The sequence below is a fragment of the Calliphora vicina genome, chromosome 2 (assembly GCF_958450345.1).
Source record: "Calliphora vicina chromosome 2, idCalVici1.1, whole genome shotgun sequence".
NCBI lineage: Eukaryota > Metazoa > Arthropoda > Insecta > Diptera > Calliphoridae > Calliphora > Calliphora vicina.
This window is the reverse complement of record NC_088781.1, coordinates 137,373,491-137,394,855: the sequence shown is the minus strand read 5'-3', so window position 1 is coordinate 137,394,855 and position 21,365 is coordinate 137,373,491. Positions and strand designations below refer to the sequence as shown.

The 21,365-nt window shown below is 26.0% G+C and overlaps 2 protein-coding genes across 2 annotated transcripts; one reads left to right on the top strand and one right to left on the bottom strand.

Moving 5' to 3' along the window:
* Nucleotides 1–240: 240 nt before the first annotated feature.
* Nucleotides 241–4,929, bottom strand: LOC135951966 (sodium channel protein Nach-like). Its single transcript, XM_065501727.1, has 9 exons — nt 4,755–4,929; nt 4,346–4,543; nt 1,359–1,824; nt 1,174–1,292; nt 961–1,115; nt 838–900; nt 660–769; nt 487–601; nt 241–408 (listed from the first exon to the last, which is right to left on the bottom strand). The coding sequence occupies exons 1-9, from the start codon at nt 4,895–4,897 to the stop codon at nt 281–283; spliced, it is 1,497 nt and encodes a 498-aa protein (XP_065357799.1). The 5' UTR covers nt 4,898–4,929; the 3' UTR covers nt 241–280.
* A 15,103-nt stretch (nt 4,930–20,032) lies between these two features.
* On the top strand, nt 20,033–20,944 carry LOC135950899 (uncharacterized). The gene has a single exon (XM_065500423.1). It carries the CDS (start codon nt 20,033–20,035, stop codon nt 20,942–20,944), a length of 912 nt encoding a protein of 303 aa, XP_065356495.1.
* The last annotated feature ends 421 nt before the right edge of the window (nt 20,945–21,365 follow it).

The following is a 21,365-nucleotide window of genomic DNA, read 5'->3' as shown; positions in this document are numbered from 1 at the left end:
GTTCTAGTTCAGTTCTAGTTCAGTTCTAGTTCAGTTCTAGTTCAGTTCTAGTTCAGTTCTAGTTCAGTTCTAGTTCAGTTCTAGTTCAGTTCTAGTTCAGTTCTAGTTCAGTTCTAGTTCAGTTCTAGTTCAGTTCTAGTTCAGTTCAGTTCTAGTTCAGTTCTAGTTCAGTTATAGTTAAGGTTCTAGTTCAGGTTCTAGTTCAGTTATTGTTTTAAAAATATAGAAAAAAATACAAGATTTTTTACTTTTTGAGAGTCTTTGAGGTTTTTATTGATTCTTAATTTTGTTTGGTAAAGCACGACTTTATTAAATAAAACAATAATCTTAAAGTAAAATAATAAATAACTTCCACTAAACACAAGACACTAAAGCCCAAGAATAGACCAGCTGTGCCACCAATGGAAACTTGAAAGGAAATAGGAAAAAAATTATCATCAAATTTGAATAAAAATATTGATGATTTCTTCATACAAATTTACTCACCCAATAGATCGGTAAAAGAAAATATAATCAAACGTTTCAAACGATATGTGGGCAAATTGATAATGGCAAATAAAAGACTATTGCCACCCACCAAAGCATTTGTTTTTTGCAATTGCTGAAATTTTGAATTCTATGGATAGAAACTAAAATATGGCATTTTTATGAAAACTTACAAATTTAGATCTTTTATTAACTATGGCATCTTGGCAATTTTGGAAACAATAACAGGGAACCATTTGTTTGTTGCCATTAGCATCCACTTCATATAATTTGATGAACAAGTCTAGCGAATTTATTAAAAGAAATTAAAATATATGTAAATATCCAAATAATTTATAAAACAAAACTTGCGTTCATTTTGCACTAAGCATTCACGTAAAATTTTATAATTGCAAACTGTTTTGGGATTTTGAACTAGAATAAAGAAAATACATGTAAATTATTTGGAAATAATTTATATTTGTTCCTAATTACTGCGATTTGGATAGAAATGTGGAATACATTTGCAGGTTTTGTAAACTAAATTCAAACGGCATTCCTGCAGACATATGTTTCTGGTATAAACAGGATAATGAGTTAAATTACTTTCATGCTGGAAACGGCATTTGCGTTGTTCCACACTGGCGCCACTAAAATGAAAATATATTTAAGATTATTATTGATAAAAATAGTAAAATTCGAAAGCACCTTTCAAAACCCTCTTCTGTTATAATTTCCATACAATCCACATCCACCTGCAACGATTCATTGGTATAGCCCAAATTATGATCCACTTGCATGATCTCATAGGAACTGTGCAGAAAACCCTTAAAAGTAAGTACATACAGGTTAAAAAGGTTTTTATTCAAAAGTATTTTATATCTTTAACCTACATCTATGGGGTGGTTATTGAAACCCAAAAAATTATAACTGACATCACTGTCAAAATAACTGCTCTGCTTTACTTGCAATGTCGATTTCAAACCCTTTATTTCATTCACCGGATATTCACCCCATATCAAATACAACGAGGTAAACTTTTCCGACAACATGGTATTGGTCATATAGCAAAGTCCATATTCGCTTAAAATTTGTCTGGTTTCTATAACAAATTCTCCGGTAGTGCTGCGTATTTTGTCAGCCAAATCATTTAAATCAGATTTGTATTTAATAGAAGGATCTCCGGTTAAATTATAGATAAGTTCCATATATTTATCGGGTGTGATGTTTAAACGATCTAAAGTTAGGTCTATGGTATTGTTGTTGGGTATATTTTGGAAATTAGTGTAAGTAGAGTTGGCCAAATTTTCCATAAACTCAAAGAAATCATGCTGCTCTTGGGGGGGTAAATTGTGGTCACTAAAAGGGGAAGGATAATAAAATATATATACTGTGATACTGTATACAAAATGCAAAACATTTGAAAACTATTAATAAAAATAAGTTTATTTTGAAAAATTTATAAAAATTATATAAATATGGATTTTTTTTCAATATTTTTCATATAAATAATGCTATTTTAAAAAAGCTCAAAATTACAAAATGAACCTTTAACTCTTTTGTTTTAGATTCCGTTTAAATTTGTTAAATCCCTTCAGTTTAAGCCAAGTTATAAAGAATTTTGTAATTTTACCCCTAAATTAATATAAATCATACGCCCCATTATACAGTGGTTTGGACAACGATTTGTAATACTTATAAAATGGTTATTAAAAGTCAATTTGTTATAGAATTTGTTATGTTAGTAAAGGAGTTATTAAATTTATAAAATTTAAAGTTAAGAAAAGTATAGCATATTTACAGGCTGTAAAATAATGTTACAAAGTTGACCATGAGAAATTTTTAATTTTGTTTAAATATTTTTCATATAAATAAATAAATTTTTAAAATAGTTTATACTACAAAATGACCCTTTAACTGTTTTGTTTTTGAATATGTTTAATTTTTTAAAATCCCTTTAGTTTTAACAAAATTATTAAGGATTTTGTAATTGAAACCACTAATTAATATAAATCATACGCCCCATATACAGTGATTTAGACAATGATTTATAATACTTATAAAATGGTTATTAAAAGTCAGTTTGTTATAAAATTTGTTAGGTTGGTAAAGTATTAATTAAATTTTTAAAATTTAAAGTTAAGAAAAGTATAGCATATTTACAGGCTGGAAAATAATGTTACAAACTTGACCATGACAAATATTAAAAATCTAAAAATCAATTTTTACAGTAAACAATTTAACAAAAGGATTTTGAAACAAATTTAAATAATATTTTCAGATGTGTTAAAAAAATAGGAAATTTTAAAGCATTAAATAGTTATATTGAAACATTTAAAAAAATGTATAAAAATTTTGAAATTTGTTTAAATATTTTTCATATAAATAAATTAATTTTTAAAATACTTTTTAATACAAAATGAACCTTTAACTGTTTTGTTTTTGATTATGTTTAATTTTTTAAAATCCCTTTAGTTTTAACAAAATTATTAAGGATTTTGTAATTTAATACCCAAAATTAATATAAATCATACGCCCCTTTATACAGTGATTTAGACAATGATTTGTAATACTTATAAAATGGTTATTAAAAGACAGTTTGTTCCAATATTTGTTATGTAGGTAAAGGATAAATTAAAATTTCGAAATGTATAACTAACAAAAGTGTAGCATATTTACAGGCTGTAATATAATGTTACAAAGTTGACCATATTAAATATTAAAAATCTAAAAAGTAATTTTTCAGTAAACAACTGAAAAAAATGGAATTTGAAACGAATTTAAATAATATTTTCAAGTAAGTTAAAAAAATTTAAAATTTTAGAGCTTTAAATAGTAAAATTTAAATTTTTAAAAATATTTATAAAAATTTTGAATTTTGTTTAAATATTTTTCATATAAATAAATTAATTTTTAAAATACTTTTTACTACAAAATGAACCTTTAACTGTTTTGTTTTTGATTATGTTTATATTTTTAAAATCCCTTTAGATTTAGCAAAGTTATTAAGGATTTAGTAATTGAAACCACTAATTAATATAAATCATACGCCCCATTATACAGTGATTTAGACAATGATTTATAATACTTATAAAATGGTTATTAAAAGTCAGTTTGTTATAAAATTTGTTAGGTTGGTAAAGTATTAATTAAATTTTTAAAATTTAAAGTTAAGAAAAGTGTAGCATATTTACAGGCTGTAAAATAATGTTACAAAGTTGACCATATTAAATATTAAAAATCGAAGAATCTATTTTTACAGTAAACAATTTAACAAAAGGAATTTGAAACGAATTTAAATAATATTTTCAGGTGTTTTAAAAAAATGGAACATTTTAGAGCTTTAAATAGTAAAATTTAAACTTTTAAAAATATTTTTAAAAATTTTGAATTTTGTTTAAATATTTTTCATACAAATAAATTAATTTTTAAAATACTTTATACTAAAAAATGAACCTTTAACTGTTTTGTTTTTGAATATGTTTAATTTTTTAAAATCCTTTTAGTTTTAGAAAAGTTATAAAGGATTTTGTAATTTAACATCCAAATTAATATTAATCATACGCCCACACTAAATTTTTCATATTAATTGAAATTGTGCGTTTTCCAGCATAGTAATGCTGTATATAAAAGCTTTATTGTGAATCTAAAGTTTTGAAAGAACTTTTCAGACCGACTTCGTATATGTATGCGGATAGATGTTGGTGTTTGTGTGACAAAGTGTTTTAATGTATGTAGGCTTACATATTTGTATATAAGTATGTTTTGTGCCGTCTGCATATCATAGAACCTGACAAAACCACTACAATTCCCGTCATTTGCGAAAAAGCAGAGAATGAATGAATTAAAACAGAAAAATATTCACACACAATTTACCTACCGGCAATATTCATTGAATAGTTTGATATCTAAACGTATTAATGGGCAAATGGTAACACTTGGCATTGTAGTGTTCCAATAGTAGAAATCTCGCTCGAGGCCAACAACAGTGCTTTTCGTATAATAACGATCAACAGATTGCAAACCAATTTCCACACAAAAATACATCGATATAATTAAGAGCGTCAACCAAAGGCAACTTTGCAAATGCATGAACATGGGAAAAACATCAAGGACGACAGCAGGAAAAATGAAAAAAGGAAAAAGAAAATAAAAATGTTAAAATTAAAATTGAGTTATTTGATTGTGTAATAGAATAGAACATGTTTGTGCAGACTACACATAAGGTTTTGAAGTAAGTAAATATGTATGTACATGGATGTTAGACCGTTTACCACTCTACTACTTACTTTTCAATTGTTGTTAGACCTCCTTTGACCACATACTGCAGTCCATGTATGTTGCTGTCCTCAAAATAGGCCGCTATAAAAGTGATAATGGCTTTTGTGGTTTTTCTCAATTTAGTTTTTGTTGTCGTGGACGCTGCCGCCATAGTTAATGGTTTTGTTTTAGTATCTCCACCACCGCCACCACCATCCAACCAAGCATTTTGTAGGGTTGTTTTAGGTTTTCGAAAAATATAATACATGTTGATTTTGTTACTCCAAGCGTATGTATTTAAAAGCTGTGTTGCTGGTTTTCTGTTTTTTTTTTCTGCTCATGTTTGTTTTGCACTTATAAATCTTCTGTTGGTGATTTGATAGTGAACATGTTGTTTGTCCAGGAGTAGATTAAATGATTTATTAGACGAAAACTTAAACGTGGACAAAGCAAACCAAAAATAATGAATACATAGGACAACTAGAATAAAAATAACACAGAATAAATAGAGCTAGACAAAACATATGCAGCAATACATTTCAATCAAACTGTTTATGATTACATACATAAATATAAACACAAAATAATTGAAATCTTTGTTTAATTTGAAATTTATGCAAAATAAGATAAATTGAAAAAATGGTATTGAGTTAAAGAATTTAATGAATATGTGTTTAATTTCAGTAAATTCACATTGTAATTATAATTATAAATAACTGAAATATTTGTTTATTAATTGCAATTTATTTGAGTGAAATATCTGCATTGCCAGCAAAGTTATTTAAGATTTTGTAACTTTAACTCTAAATAAATATAAATCATACGCCAAGATGGCAACAATTATTTCATAAATATTAATCATACGCTAAAAAGATTAAAAAGTTCAGGTTCTAGTTAAAGTTCTAGCTCAGGTTCTAGTTCAGTTCTAGTTCAGTTCTAGTTCAGTTCTAGTTCAGTTCTAGTTCAGTTCTAGTTCAGTTCTAGTTCAGTTCTAGTTCAGTTCTAGTTCAGTTCTAGTTCAGTTCTAGTTCAGTTCTAGTTCAGTTCTAGTTCAGTTCTAGTTCAGTTCTAGTTCAGTTCTAGTTCAGTTCTAGTTCAGTTCTAGTTCAGTTCTAGTTCAGTTCTAGTTCAGTTCTAGTTCAGTTCTAGTTCAGTTCTAGTTCAGTTCTAGTTCAGTTCTAGTTCAGTTCTAGTTCAGTTCTAGTTCAGTTCTAGTTCAGTTCTAGTTCAGTTCTAGTTCAGTTCTAGTTCAGTTCTAGTTCAGTTCTAGTTCAGTTCTAGTTCAGTTCTAGTTCAGTTCTAGTTCAGTTCTAGTTCAGTTCTAGTTCAGTTCTAGTTCAGTTCTAGTTCAGTTCTAGTTCAGTTCTAGTTCAGTTCTAGTTCAGTTCTAGTTCAGTTCTAGTTCAGTTCTAGTTCAGTTCTAGTTCAGTTCTAGTTCAGTTCTAGTTCAGTTCTAGTTCAGTTCTAGTTCAGTTCTAGTTCAGTTCTAGTTCAGTTCTAGTTCAGTTCTAGTTCAGTTCTAGTTCAGTTCTAGTTCAGTTCTAGTTCAGTTCTAGTTCAGTTCTAGTTCAGTTCTAGTTCAGTTCTAGTTCAGTTCTAGTTCAGTTCTAGTTCAGTTCTAGTTCAGTTCTAGTTCAGTTCTAGTTCAGTTCTAGTTCAGTTCTAGTTCAGTTCTAGTTCAGTTCTAGTTCAGTTCTAGTTCAGTTCTAGTTCAGTTCTAGTTCAGTTCTAGTTCAGTTCTAGTTCAGTTCTTGTTCAGTTCTAGTTCAGTTCTAGTTCAGTTCTAGTTCAGTTCTAGTTCAGTTCTAGTTCGAATTTAGTTTAATTCTATGTAAGTTCCAGATCAGTTGAAGTAACTACATGAATACTTAGGCTACGTTTCCGCATACACCGTAATCGGCACCGAAAACGAAATTCCATACATTTGCACCGAAAAAAAGTTCGTTTCAGAACATTTTTTCGGTGCAAATGTATGGAATTTCGTTTTCGGTGCCGATTACGGTGTATGCGGAAACGTAGCTTAAAACCTTTGTAAATCACAGCAAAACTAAAACAAGCTTTGTTAGAATTTTAAAATTTTGGAAGTGACTTCTTAACATTTAACATTATGCGCATAGTTCTTTATGAAACTGTTTTAAGTTATAAGCAATATTATTGAAATAATCTTCAATTTATTTCATGAAATTCTATGCACTTTAGGCAAAGGTATCAATGATTTTCTATTAATATTAATCATATGCTTGAGGGGAAAATAATAACAGTTTTGAATAAAAATAAAATTATGACGGATTAAGCCATTTGTTTAATATTCAAATGTCGAAGAACTAGTGTAAGGATTACAAAACATTTCTTATAAAATCTTCTTCATTAGTATGTACTACATCTTAAGTCTTATGAACTTTAGAGAATTGAAAATTTGATATAAAGCCAGGTAACTTTATATAGTTAATAAGACATACTACATACTTAGAAGTCTTATGAATTTTAGAGGATAGCATGGCGTCATTCTAATAATCAATAAACAAAAATATTTTTTTTTTAAAAAATACTAAAAATTGAGAAATTTTTTTTTTTTAATTAATTCATTAATAATGATAATGCTTTGAATGCATATTTATAACATATAATAAACATAAAATATGTTAGCTTTAAATATCAATTTAAGTCTTGCAAAAAACTTAATAATTAACAAAGTTATTAAGCATTTAGTAAAAATACCTCATAATTAATATTAATCATACGTCACCCATAACAAAAATTCTTTAAACTTAAAACTTTTAATAGCAAACAAAAATGTTGCACCAAAAGAGTGTAATTTATGTATTAAATTATTGAATTCTTATCATTTCCAAAACACTCATATCATGGCTATACAATATATTTGTATTTAACATTTTATCTTCCACTTACCACTATAATAACTTTAGCCACCACCAGCAATAACCAAAAAACTATTGATGCCAAATCACTTAACACACTGTTGGCTGGACTTTTATAACACATCCTTTTTATTTGCCATTGAAAATTCAATTTCATCAAATAGTTTTCGTGCTTGATTGCTTATAATTTGTGCCATTTCATTGTGTTCTGTAGTTGTATTTTTTTTTTTTTTCAGAAATATTTCATATCGACATGACTCTGACCATTAAATGAACAACAAAAATAAATTGTTGTTAATAAATAATTGTTGCTTATATGTATGATGATGACATGACAATGACATGGTCATAATACAAAAATATGTATGTAGTTGTGGTGTGCTGGCTATTGAATGTTTTGTATATTTTAATTGCAGACAGAAACAGGAAACTAGGAAACACAATTAAAAACCTATTAACCTCTAAATAAGTGAAGTGGAAAAAATCATTTAGAAAAATATGCATAATTTAGTAGCATAAATTAAATAAAAATGTTAGCTAAATGTTTGTTTAGAAAAGCATGTTATTTTTTTTTTGGTTGTTTTTATTGAATAATTGTTTTGGCATATAATAATGACAGGTTAAAAGTGCTTTAGTTATGTTAAAGGCAGCTTATATTGTTTAAATATTTGAAACATTATATAAGTTATTTGTTTATGTAGTGGAAACATTAAATAAATTTTAACATTTTTGGCAATATTTAAAGTTATAGTAAATTTTGTATTTTTTTAAAGGAGGGCGTATGATTAATATTAATTAGGAGGTAGGGTTATTAAATGTTCAATAACTTGGGTAATAGTGAAGGGATTGAAATAATTTAAATAGTTATTAAAGGCCAATTTATAAGGTATTTTATAGATGCTGGGTAAAATAGTCTAGAATATTTGGTTTAATTTTTTTTTTAATTTTTTATAAAAATTTAAAATTTTTTTGCAGAGATTTGCTAAAAATTTACATTTTTAATAATTTAAAGGCTTTTAGATGTTTAGTTTAATTAAAAATTATAAAAAAGTTTTGAAAATTTTGATAAAAACCAAGTTTTAAAGCATTTTTAAATTTATGGTAACAAAGGCGTATGATTAATATTAATTATGAGGTAATGATGCTAAACTCTTAATATCTTTGGCTATAGTTAAGAGATTTTAAACATTTATAGCAATATTTAAAGCTAATATATAAAGCTATGCAAATAATATTTAATGTACTTAACTAGCACTTTAAAATTTGTATAAATTTCAACATTAAAATACTTATACTTATTTTTCACTGAATTATCTTGCTGCATATTTCATAATTTCAACATTTCTAAATAATTTATTAAGTTTTTCCTTATTTATTTCATCATCATCATCATAATTTGTTATGCTACCATTTGCTTTAGTTTTTATGATCAACTTGCCCTGTTTTGTAGCGGAAACTGTTCATTGCACGCACCACAAAAGTCACAACATGCAACCATTTATTGCATGTTTTTTTTCGATTCTTTGCCTTCAACTTTATTTCTTTTACTTGCGATGACTTGGCGGCCAAAGGCGAATAAACTCATATAGAAGAAAAAGGACAACTTGAAAGCAGTAGTATAATCTTTAACAAATAACAACAATAACACTGTTTTTTGCTATCAGTTTAAAGCAAAAAAGAAAAAAAGGACTTAATATGTTTCTTAACGTTATTGTTTGGCGCGTTCGAAAAGTCCTGACAGTTTTTATATGTTTGAAGACATGAACAAATAATTTGCAATAAAAAAGAATATAATAATTTTTACTGCAGTTTGAGGTTACTTATACTGGCGTTTACTTTATTTCTTTGGATTCTATTTAGATTCTATGTTCAATTGTTTAAATGCTGTAGTATGAGTCTGGTTTTTAGCTCAAAGGAAATTCTTGTATTAAATCTTTAGGAAATGTTAAAAGGAAAAATTATAGAGTATTATGTTTGTTTGTTTATTTGTTGTATAAAAGTACAGGGAAAATGGTTGGAGTTTTAAATTTTTGTTATAGAAATTTAATGTTTAAGATTATTCCAGTTTAAGAAATTTTATAATATTTCTTTTGAAGTGAATTAGATTTCCAAATGAAAATTTTACTTTCTTGACGATTTGAGTTTCTTCAAAACTGGCATTTAACAAAATGTTTCAGAAGACTTACGAAATACTACTTTATAATTACAAAAAAATCTTTAAAACATTTTAAAGTTCTATAATTTCTGTTTTTGAAAAAAGTAGTATTTTACTACCTTTTGAAAAAGGTCACAAAATTTCTAGTTTTTAAGGTAATTTTATTAAAAATTTAGTTTTTACTTGAAAAATCCTTTAAAAAGATGTAAAAATTACATTTACAAAAAAGTAGTATTTTTACTACTTTTTTAAACAATCACAAAATCAAATGTTTTTCGAGAACAAAAGCAATTTAACGTATATTTAATTGCGTAAAATAAATTTTAATGCTTAAATTCAAATTTCATAAAAGGTAGTATTTTTTACTACTATTTTTTTTTGCTATTTTTTCTTTAAAATCTTTGAAAATTAAATTTTAACAAATTTTTAAATATTATTTTTCATTTTGAAAATAAGTAGTATTTTTTACTACTATTTTTTTTTGCTAATTTTTCTTTAAAATCTTTGAAAATTAAATTTTGACAAATTTTTAAACATAATTTTTCACTTTGAAAAAAAGTAGTATTAGGTAGTATTTTTTACTACTATTTTTTTTTGGTAATTTTTCTTTAAAATCTTTGAAAATTAAATTTTGACAAATTTTTAAACATAATTTTTCACTTTGAAAAAAGTAGTATTTTTACTACTTTATGTAAAAAGCTAAAAATCCAATATTTTTGGAAAAAAATGTGTGCAAATGTAATTTATTTTATTTTTTTTTACTTTTAAAAAAAGTAGTATCTTTACTACTAAATATTTTTTGGGGAATAAAAATGCTTAAATGTTTTCAAATGATTTTTAACATTAATTTTGCTCTCTGAAAAAGGTAGTTTTTCTACTACTTTTTAAAAATTTTAGGAAATTACATATTTTTGGGAAAAATTAGCTTCAAGAAGCTTTTAAATAAAATTTTAAGTATATACAAGAGATTTTTAATATTAATGTTTTATTATTTATTATTTTATTATGTGTTATTTTTGAAAATATTGTTTTTCTACTATTTCTAAAAATGTAGAAAATTTTTTTTTTTTGGAAAAAATAGGTTTTAAGAATTTATTAACTGCTTTTGAATTAAATCTAAAGTGTTTTCAAGCGTTTTTAACATTATTTTTGCTCTTTGAAAAAGGTAGTTTTTATACTACTTTTTATAAAACATAGAAAATTCTATAATTTTGGGAAAATTTTGGTTTAAAAAAAGTTTCATAAAATTGTTTACATTTGCATTTGGAAAAGGTAGTATTTTTACTACTAAATTTTATTAGGGTAAAAAATTCTTGAGTTGAAAATTTAAGGAGTTTGACAAATTTTTAACATTAATTTTGCTTTGTGAAAGAGTTTTTCTACTACTTTTATAAAATGTAGAAAATTTCACATTTTTGGAAAAAATTGGAGGTAAGAAGCTTTAAAATTGATTTTAAAGTATTTATAAGAGTTTTTTAATATTAATTTTTATTTTTGAAAAAAGTAGTTTTTCTACTACTTTTTATAAAATGTAGTAAATATGTTGGTGATAAAATAGGTTTTCTGAATTAATTAACTGCTTTTGAATTAAATCCAAAGTGTTTTCAAGCGTTTTTTAATATTATTTTTGCTCTTTGAAAAAGGTAGTTTTTATACTACTTTTTATAAAACATAGAAAATTCCATAATTTTGGGAAAATTTTGGTTTAAAAAAGTTATTAGCAGCTTTAAAATTGATTTTAAAGTATTTACAAGCGTTTTTTTAATATTAATTTTTATTTTTGAAAAAGTTAGTTTTTCTACTACTTTTTATAAAATCTATATGTATAAATTCCATATGTTGGTGAAAAAATAGGTTTTCTGAATTAATTAACTGCTTTTGAATTAAATCCAAAGTATTTTCAAGCGTTTTTTAATATTATTTTTGCTCTTTGAAAAAAGTAGTTTTTATACTACTTTTAATAAAACATAGAAAATTCTATAATTTTGGAAAAATTTTGGTTTAAAAAAGTTATTAACTGCGTCTAAATAAAATTTGAATTGTTTTCATTAAAGTTATTACGTTATTTTTGCTCTTTGAAAAAAAGTAGTATTTTTACTACTAACTTTTATCAGATAAAAAAAATGCTTGAATTACACAGTACAACACATGATTTTGGGACTCAATTCTGACAATTGCACGTGAAAGTAGCCCCAAAAATAAGAAATTCTGCATCATTAGTTTTGTCAAGTTGGCTGCCGTAATAATTTAATGGCCATACGAATTTTTTTTCCTCAAGGTGGATTTTTATCACTTTTTCTATATTTTATATACCGTACGGATATCTCCTTTGTGGCTGAAGCAAAATTGTAGATACCTACCCGAGAAAGGTGCATTAAAAATCGCAAAAATGGCCATTTTTTAAATTTTTTATAAATTTTTCACCTTTTTTGCTCAATAACTGGATTACAAATCCAATTATGGACCGATCACCATGAAATTAGGTCGTGTGATTTGTGACTATATGAAAGTTATTAATCATGAATTTTGTATGTATACCATAATTTTTAACAGATTTATTCACTTTAAAGTGATTTTCGGAAGCGGGTCTTATATGGGAGCTATGACTAATTATGGACCGATCATAATAAAATTTGTTGACATGAATTTTATATACAGTGGTGGCCACCAATTTAAGACAAATACTTGAATTTTTTTCATCAACTGAATTTTAAGTGCGATAGAGCCAAAATAAAAGGACCTTAAGGGTATGAAATTTATTATTAATATTTCTAGTTTCTGAAAAATGTTTGGAAAAATCGGTAAAACATATATGGACATAGATATGTGGAAATACATTGACCCACCTCAGCGAACATCCGCTGTTAATAACATGATATGAGCGAAACTAGTGGAACTAAAAATACGAAATTTGGTCCGAATATTTTATAATAATAAAAATATAATGATATAAATGTGGAAAATATGTTTATTTAAAAAAAAAATTTGTTTGGTCAAGTTGTAGAAAAATTTTATGTGTTCGTGGTGAATATGTATGAATTGACACAGTCGAATAAAACACACTTGTGTGTTAAAACAGTCCTCATGCATACATATTTGTGGAAATATTTGAAAAAATAACTGACAATCACGTGGAATTTAGCAAACAATTTTTGTCTTAAATTCCTGGCCACCACTGTATATAAAACTTATTTTGAGCGAAATTTGTGTAGATACATACATAAATTAAACATTTATGACCGATAAAGTCCAATTTCGGGAGGGCATTTGTATGGGGGCTAGGTGAAATAATGAACCGATTTCAGCGAATTTCAACAGGCTTCGTCCTTGGGCCGAACAAATTATATGTACCAAATTTTTTTATGATCGGTCCATAATTAGTCATAGCTCCCATATAAGACCCACTTCCGAAAATCACTTTAAAGTGAATAAATCTGTTAAAAATGATGGAATGCATACAAAATTCATGATAAATAACTTTCATATAGACACAAATCACACGACCTAATTTCATGGTGATCGGTCCATAATTGGATTTGTAATCCAGTTATTGAGCAAAAAAGGTGAAAAATTGGTTAAAAAATGGTCATTTTTGCGATGGTGCACCTTTTTCGGGTAGGTATGTTCCGTACTTTTTTCTACTATTCAATATCTACAACTTTGCTTCAGCCACAAAAGAGATATTCCGTACTGTATACGAGATATAACCGTGCTAAAATATAGAAAAAGTGATAAAAATCCACCTTGAGCAAAAAAATTCGTATGGCCATTAAATTATTACGGCAGCCAACTTGACAAAACTAATGATGCAGAAGTTCTTATTCTTGGGGCTAATTTCACGTGCAATTGTCAGAATTAAGTCCCAAAGCAATGAACTGAAAAATGTTGTACTGTGTTAGTAATTAACTGCTTTGAAATAATATTTAAAGAGTTTGAAAAAGGTTTTTATCTTTTTTGCAATAATCGTCAAAGAAAGTAATTATTCGGTTTTAACTAAATTTTGCAAAGTTTAAATTATATTAAAAGCAATAATATTGTTTTTTAAATAGTAGTATTTTTACTACTAAATATATTTTTTTGCAAACTCTTTTTTTAAAAGTAATTTTAGAGTTATTACTGAGAGTTATTATTGAAAACAAAAGTAATGGTGATTTTTTACATTAGCTTTTAATTTTTAAAATGTTAGTATTTTTACTACCTTTTTTTTAAAAAATTAAGCCAATACTTTTGTAAACAACTTTCAAAATTTTTTATAAAGGGTTTAAATTTGATTTTAACTAAAATTTTAATAATTGAAAAAAGTAGTATTTTTACTACTATTTCTTTTTTTCTTCTTTTTGTAGGAAAAAACTGTTTTAATGTAATTTTACCATTTGAAATAATATTTAGAGAGAATTTAACTTTTTTTTAAAGGTAGTATTTTTTACTACTTTTTTAGGAAAAAATTCCAAATCAGTTTTAAATAGAAAAATTCAAAATTTCCATATTGAAATTATATGTAGAGAGTTTAGATACGATTTTTACCTAAAATTTTGCTATTTGAAAAAGGTAGTATTTTTACTACCAAATATTTTTTTTTGAAAAAAATTCTAAAAAAAATTCAAATTAAGCTACCTCAAATAATAAAAACTAAAGTGAATTTGTTTAGTTTTGAAAAAAGTAGTATTTTTACTACTAAATATTTTTTTGGAGAACAAACTTAAATAAGCAATTAATGACTGTAAAACAAAATTTAAAGCATTTACAAGAGATTTTTAACAATAATTTAGCTTTCTGAAAAGAGGTAGTTTTTCTACTACTTTTTATAAAATGTGGAAAATAACATATTTTTGGAAAAAACTAGCTTTTAAGAAGCTTTTAAACAAAATTTAAAGTATTTACAAGAGATTTTTAACATTAATTTAGCTTTTGGAAAAGGGTAGTAATTTACTACTTTTTAAAAAAAATTTAAAAAACCTTATTTTTCAAAATAAATGACTTATAATGATATTAAACTTTATATTTAGAAATAGTTATCACCGCGATGGTCAACTTTAGCACATTATAGCACTGTTTGTGTGTAAATTTTATCTTGAGATCTATAATTACTAGATTCTTCCAACTTTGTCCGAATAGCTCTCTTATCCTTTTACATAGAATAGCTGAAAATTGTAGGGCGCTTGTAGCAAGATTTTTTTTTCATAAATAACAAACTTCAATATTCAATACAACATATTTGTTTTTTTATTTACTATTTTGTACTAATTTCTATTTAAGAAATGAAAATTTGTTTTTTCAATTAGAAACGTTTTATTTTTCCATAATATAATTATTTTTATTATTCAAGCAAATTTAAATTCAAATTAGCTTGAATATGTATATGTATATGTATATGTATATGTATATGTATATGTATATGTATATGTATATGTATATGTATATGTATATGTATATGTATATGTATATGTATATGTATATGTATATGTATATGTATATGTATATGTATATGTATATGTATATGTATATGTATATGTATATGTATATGTATATGTATATGTATATGTATATGTATATGTATATGTATATGTATATGTATATGTATATGTATATGTATATGTATATGTATATGTATATGTATATGTATATGTATATGTATATGTATATGTATATGTATATGTATATGTATATGTATATGTATATGTATATGTATATGTATATGTATATGTATATGTATATGTATATGTATATGTATATGTATATGTATATGTATATGTATATGTATATGTATATGTATATGTATATGTATATGTATATGTATATGTATATGTATATGTATATGTATATGTATATGTATATGTATATGTATATGTATATGTATATGTATATGTATATGTATATGTATATGTATATGTATATGTATATGTATATGTATATGTATATGTATATGTATATGTATATGTATATGTATATGTATATGTATATGTATATGTATATGTATATGTATATGTATATGTATATGTATATGTATATGTATATGTATATGTATATGTATATGTATATGTATATGTATATGTATATGTATATGTATATGTATATGTATATGTATATGTATATGTATATGTATATGTATATGTATATGTATATGTATATGTATATGTATATGTATATGTATATGTATATGTATATGTATATGTATATGTATATGTATATGTATATGTATATGTATATGTATATGTATATGTATATGTATATGTATATGTATATGTATATGTATATGTATATGTATATGTATATGTATATGTATATGTATATGTATATGTATATGTATATGTATATGTATATGTATATGTATATGTATATGTATATGTATATGTATATGTATATGTATATGTATATGTATATGTATATGTATATGTATATGTATATGTATATGTATATGTATATGTATATGTATATGTATATGTATATGTATATGTATATGTATATGTATATGTATATGTATATGTATATGTATATGTATATGTATATGTATATGTATATGTATATGTATATGTATATGTATATGTATATGTATATGTATATGTATATGTATATGTATATGTATATGTATATGTATATGTATATGTATATGTATATGTATATGTATATGTATATGTATATGTATATGTATATGTATATGTATATGTATATGTATATGTATATGTATATGTATATGTATATGTATATGTATATGTATATGTATATGTATATGTATATGTATATGTATATGTATATGTATATGTATATGTATATGTATATGTATATGTATACGTATATGTATATTGTTCTTTTTTGTTTACACCTCGTATGATTACACCCTTTCATACTGTTTGGCATAGCTACTTTTTATCGAATATAATATTACAAATTCATCACCAACATATTTTTACCTAAGAGAAAAGTAATAGATTTAGATTGTAAATTATAAATTATAAAATTTAAAATATAATAATAATACATAAAATTACCTTTAACAAAGTGCATAAAATGTTCTTCTGTTTAAACACAGCAAAGCCAAATGATAACGCAGTATCTTAACAGTTGTAAATTTATGGTAACAACTATGTTGTTATGTTTTTATGATGAATGCATTAGTATGTATCAGTGTGTAAATTTTGTGATTGTATTTACTAGTAAAATTGCTGAATTAGCGTATTCATTCCAATGTATGAGGGTATAAAAACCAAAAACTGTATTATAACCTTCTTGCATTTTTTTAAAACAACTCCTGAAACATAAAAGTTTTATTTGAATCGCCGAATATTGATAATTTCTATAAAAGTAAAATTATCTAACCTAAATTCTTCAGAAATTTGTGGTTTTATCAAGGAGCGAAGATTTGTTCATATTTGTCACGAAAATAAGGTAAATTACTTTTGAATAAAATTAAAATTGAAATAATATAGGAATTTTATTTTCTAACTATTCTATGAAACTAGAAATTGAACGAGGCCTAGAGGACAAAGAGATTTATTGCCCATTCTATACATCCAATTCCTTTTCCTGTCAGGAGCTAATAATTCAAGGTTCTAACATCATTTTTATTTTATTAGATACCTATATTAAAGGTAAATAACGAAAAACATGCGAGATGTTGTGCAACATAACCCTAAATAGTTGTTAATTTTTTTACCACTGCTTTAGATACAATATCAAATTTGGTTTCGTTATGGATAAACCTCTCTTGTAGGGAAAATACGTTGTTCCAATTTCAATATTGGAGATTTGAGGGCAGCGGGGAACCCTCGGTCAAAACCCGTCTCCCAACTAAGTTTTTCTCTGCCAGAATTAACCAGCAAACTATCCATTTTCATCATCATTAACAGCCACCAAAATTTCTCAGCATCAACATCAAAATCTAACTAAAACTACCAACAAAATTATATGTGAAGTGTTAGTGCGCTAGGAAATTTAAAAAAAAAAAAAATGTAATAAAAAGCATAAGAATTGATGGCCAAAAAAGCAAGTTATTTGAAATGAAAATTAAAAATTAAAAGATCAAAATTAAATGGCCCAAAATATGGTGAAAATTTAAAAGTAAATTTATATGAAATAAAGTTTTTTTATTAGGAAAGTGAAAACCAAATTCTTGTTTATCACAATATAAAAAAAAGAAAAGAATTTAAGCACTTTACATTCAATATTTGTGTTTGTTTAGTAATTAAAGAAAAGAAATTGGCACTAAAAGAAAAAAACCAAATGATCAATTTTGTATATAAATAATTAATTCAAGACTTACCAAGTGTTTCAAGTTACCCCAAATTCATTAATTTTTGTTGAATATGTCACACTTTTGTTCAAATTTTAGTTAATTTTATTATAAATTTTAGTATTTTTTTTTATTTCTATTATTAATGTTAAAATGGGCAATTGTTAAACTAATATGAAAATGTGCAATTAAAAACAAGAGTTAAAGATTAATAATAAATGTCAAAAGATAAAAAGTGCAAAAATGATCTATATGCGACCAAAACAAACAATACAAAAATCTATAAATAAATTGGTGAAAAAAAAAGAAATGTTAAATAATTATTAAAAGATAATGTTAACTATTTCCAAAATGTTATTCCGTAACATTATAAAAAAAAAAAAAACAACAACAATAAGTAACAACAATAAGTAACTTTTTACATTTTCAACCCAAGCAGGAGCCTGAGAAAGATCTTTCAACGGAATCCAGCCAAAAGTGAGTAAAAAAAAACTATTTTTTTGTATTTACATATCCTGAATAAATTAAGGAAATATACAATTTTCAAGATTAATTAAATAACTAAATTCAATGTAAATGTTATTAACATTTTGAGCAACAGTTAAAGTAACAGCACTGTTAATGAAAGTCACTCAATGCATTATTAACAGATTTGCTTTTAAATGATCTTGAAGATTGAATATATTTTCTGAATTTATTAATATAATAAAAAGTTTACTTAAATAGTTGAATCGTGTAGTAAAAATAATGCAATTAGATACTAAATAATATATTAAAGTATTAAATGAGCGCGCAAATTACTTTAATATAATATTTATTTATTTCAATATTGTGAAAAAAAAATATAACTAACGGTATCGATAAAAACAGTGTAAATGATAAAATTATAATTTACCATGTTGTGTTAAATGTTTAAAACATATTTATAATTACACTTCTGTTAATAACAGAGTTACGTGGCATGAACGGTAGCGCGGATGTTCCACGATCGTAACGTTCTTAGTTCGAGTCCCAACGTCGGCAATTTTTTTTGTGTTTTTTTTTATTAAATAACATAAAATCAATCTTTTTCTAATTAAATCAAATATTTTATAATTTTATTATTATTTTATCAATATTTTTTTTTCATTTTATTTCTAATTAAATCAAAATTTTATATATTTTAATTATTTTATGATTTCATAGAATAATAATTTCGAAAAAGAAAAATCATTTTTGCATACCCCAAATATATATACATATATGACATTTTAAAAGTAAGTCCCGGGTTCGAATCCTAGTGATGATGGCATTTATTTGTATTTTTTTTTTACCTTTTTTTTTATTTTAATGAACCATTTTCATTCGTTAATTTGATAAACGTAAACTGTTTTTAATTGCACAAAGATTATTTGTCCTTAATTTTTTTTGGTTTCGATGAATTTTTGTTTTTTTTTATGATTAATTTATATATATATTTTTTCCTATTCATAATAATGATATATTTAACAGTAAGTTGAACTAAAATAATTAAAAATTTGTATAATATGGTTATTTTTCTTATTCAATAAATTGTTGAAGTTAAAATGAATTACTAAACAAAATTGATTTCTGATTTTTGAACACACTGTAGTATAGGGTGAGTTATATTAGGGATTATGTTTGAAAATTTCTTTTATCTGCGCAAAATACATGTGGCACCCTGTCATCATTTATAACATTTTCGTTAACTCCTTTTATAACATTCTTATTCTCTTTAATTACTACTTTTTACTTTTGTCTTTTACTTCTTTCCTTCGCTGATACTCCGTGTACACGATCTCCCTCATCTTTTATATTTCTTTAAATCATAAGTTACTTTATTGTATTAATTAATAAAATCGTTTAAAATTAACACCACAATATTCTTTTAATGGTAAATAATAAATTTACCAAATTGGTGACCCCGACGTGATCTTGTGGTGTCGCGATAAAGATTTTTTAAATAATTAAAGTCATTAGTTTTTCTGTACGCCATTCTGCCATAACGGTACATATCGACATTTTTCGAATTTTTTAAGTTACAAAATGACTGATCTAAACGACAGTGGCAATCCATCAACTGTTGCGTTATCCGAGTCGACCAACGATACATCTCAACCACGTGCAGAATCACCAGCCTCCGCTAATGTTGCTGTGGTTTACGCACGGCTTCCATTACCACAGATGGCCAGTTCAAACGTTGAATCATGGTTTACAACCATGGACTTCTGGTTCACTGCATCAGGAATTTCGAGCGACAAACAAAAAACAGCAACAGTCTTGGCAGCTTTAGATCCGAGCGTAATTTCGCAATTATCCGAGGTCATTGCTGAGATGCCTCAAAACGAGCGATACGATTACATCCGTAAGAAAATAATTTATCATTTCGCAGACAGCGAGCAGCGCAGACTTAATCGTCTGCTTTCCGAGTTGCCTCTTGGCGACAAAAAGCCATCGGAACTCTACTACGAAATGAAACGCGTTGCTGGTTCTACTCTTGGAGATACCGCTCTCAAAAGTTTATGGATAAAACGACTTCCAGACGTTGTGCAACCTGTGGTTGCTGCATCGAGCGGACCGGCAACTGAATTTACAAGAATCGCAGATTCTATTGTGGATGCCGTGTCAGCTAGGCAAATTAACGTAATCTCAAAACACGAAACTAGCGAAATAGATGAGTTGCGTGCTGCCGTACATAACCTCACCAAAAAATTTGAAAAATTTACAACTCGCTCACGATCACGCAGTCGTCATCAGACTCGTAATCCATCACGTATTCGTGCCCGTTATCAATCCCCTAATAACGCAGCTGGTGAGGGCAGTTCTAACTCTACCACCAACGAATGCTGGTATCACCAAAAACATGGCCGTAATGCACAAAAATGTAGATCTCCATGCCGCCACAAACGTGGTTCTGTCAGCACTGTAACATCCAGTGCCGTTCAACAGTCAGCCTGAAGCCAGATGATCGTGGTAGAAAGCAGCGGAGATTCTACTACGAAAACACTTTTCCGTCTACAGGTAAAAGACCTACAAACTAAACAAACGTTTTTAGTTGATACAGGTGCGGACGTGTCCGTCCTACCACTTGCTTTAAAATCAGCCGATATTAAACCTACCGCCACGAAACTCTACACAGCAAACGGCTTACCTATCAAAGTTCTCGGGCTGAAGCGAATTGTTTTAAATCTTGGACTGAAACGAACTTTCGAGTGGCCTTTTTTAATCGCAGACGTCACGACTCCAATCATAGGTGCAGATTTTTTGCGATTTTACGATCTGTTAATTGATTTGCGCCGCAATCGTCTAATCGAAACAATGACGGAGAACAATCCGACTCCAGTAGCCTTCTCCGATTTGAGGACTGCAGAGATTCATA

Excerpts from the sequence above, each read along its gene's own strand:
- LOC135951966 (XM_065501727.1), bottom strand. The coding sequence starts at position 4,897 with ATGGCGGCAGCGTCCACGACAACAAAAACTAAATTGAGAAAAACCACA. Across the intron at positions 1,116-1,173 it reads ACAGAAGAGGGTTTTGAAAG|TGGCGCCAGTGTGGAACAAC; the intron begins GTGCTTTCGAAT and ends TTTTCATTTTAG. Across the intron at positions 901-960 it reads ACATTTCTATCCAAATCGCA|TTCAAAATCCCAAAACAGTT; the intron begins GTAATTAGGAAC and ends TCTTTATTCTAG.
- LOC135950899 (XM_065500423.1), top strand. The coding sequence starts at position 20,033 with ATGACTGATCTAAACGACAGTGGCAATCCATCAACTGTTGCGTTATCC.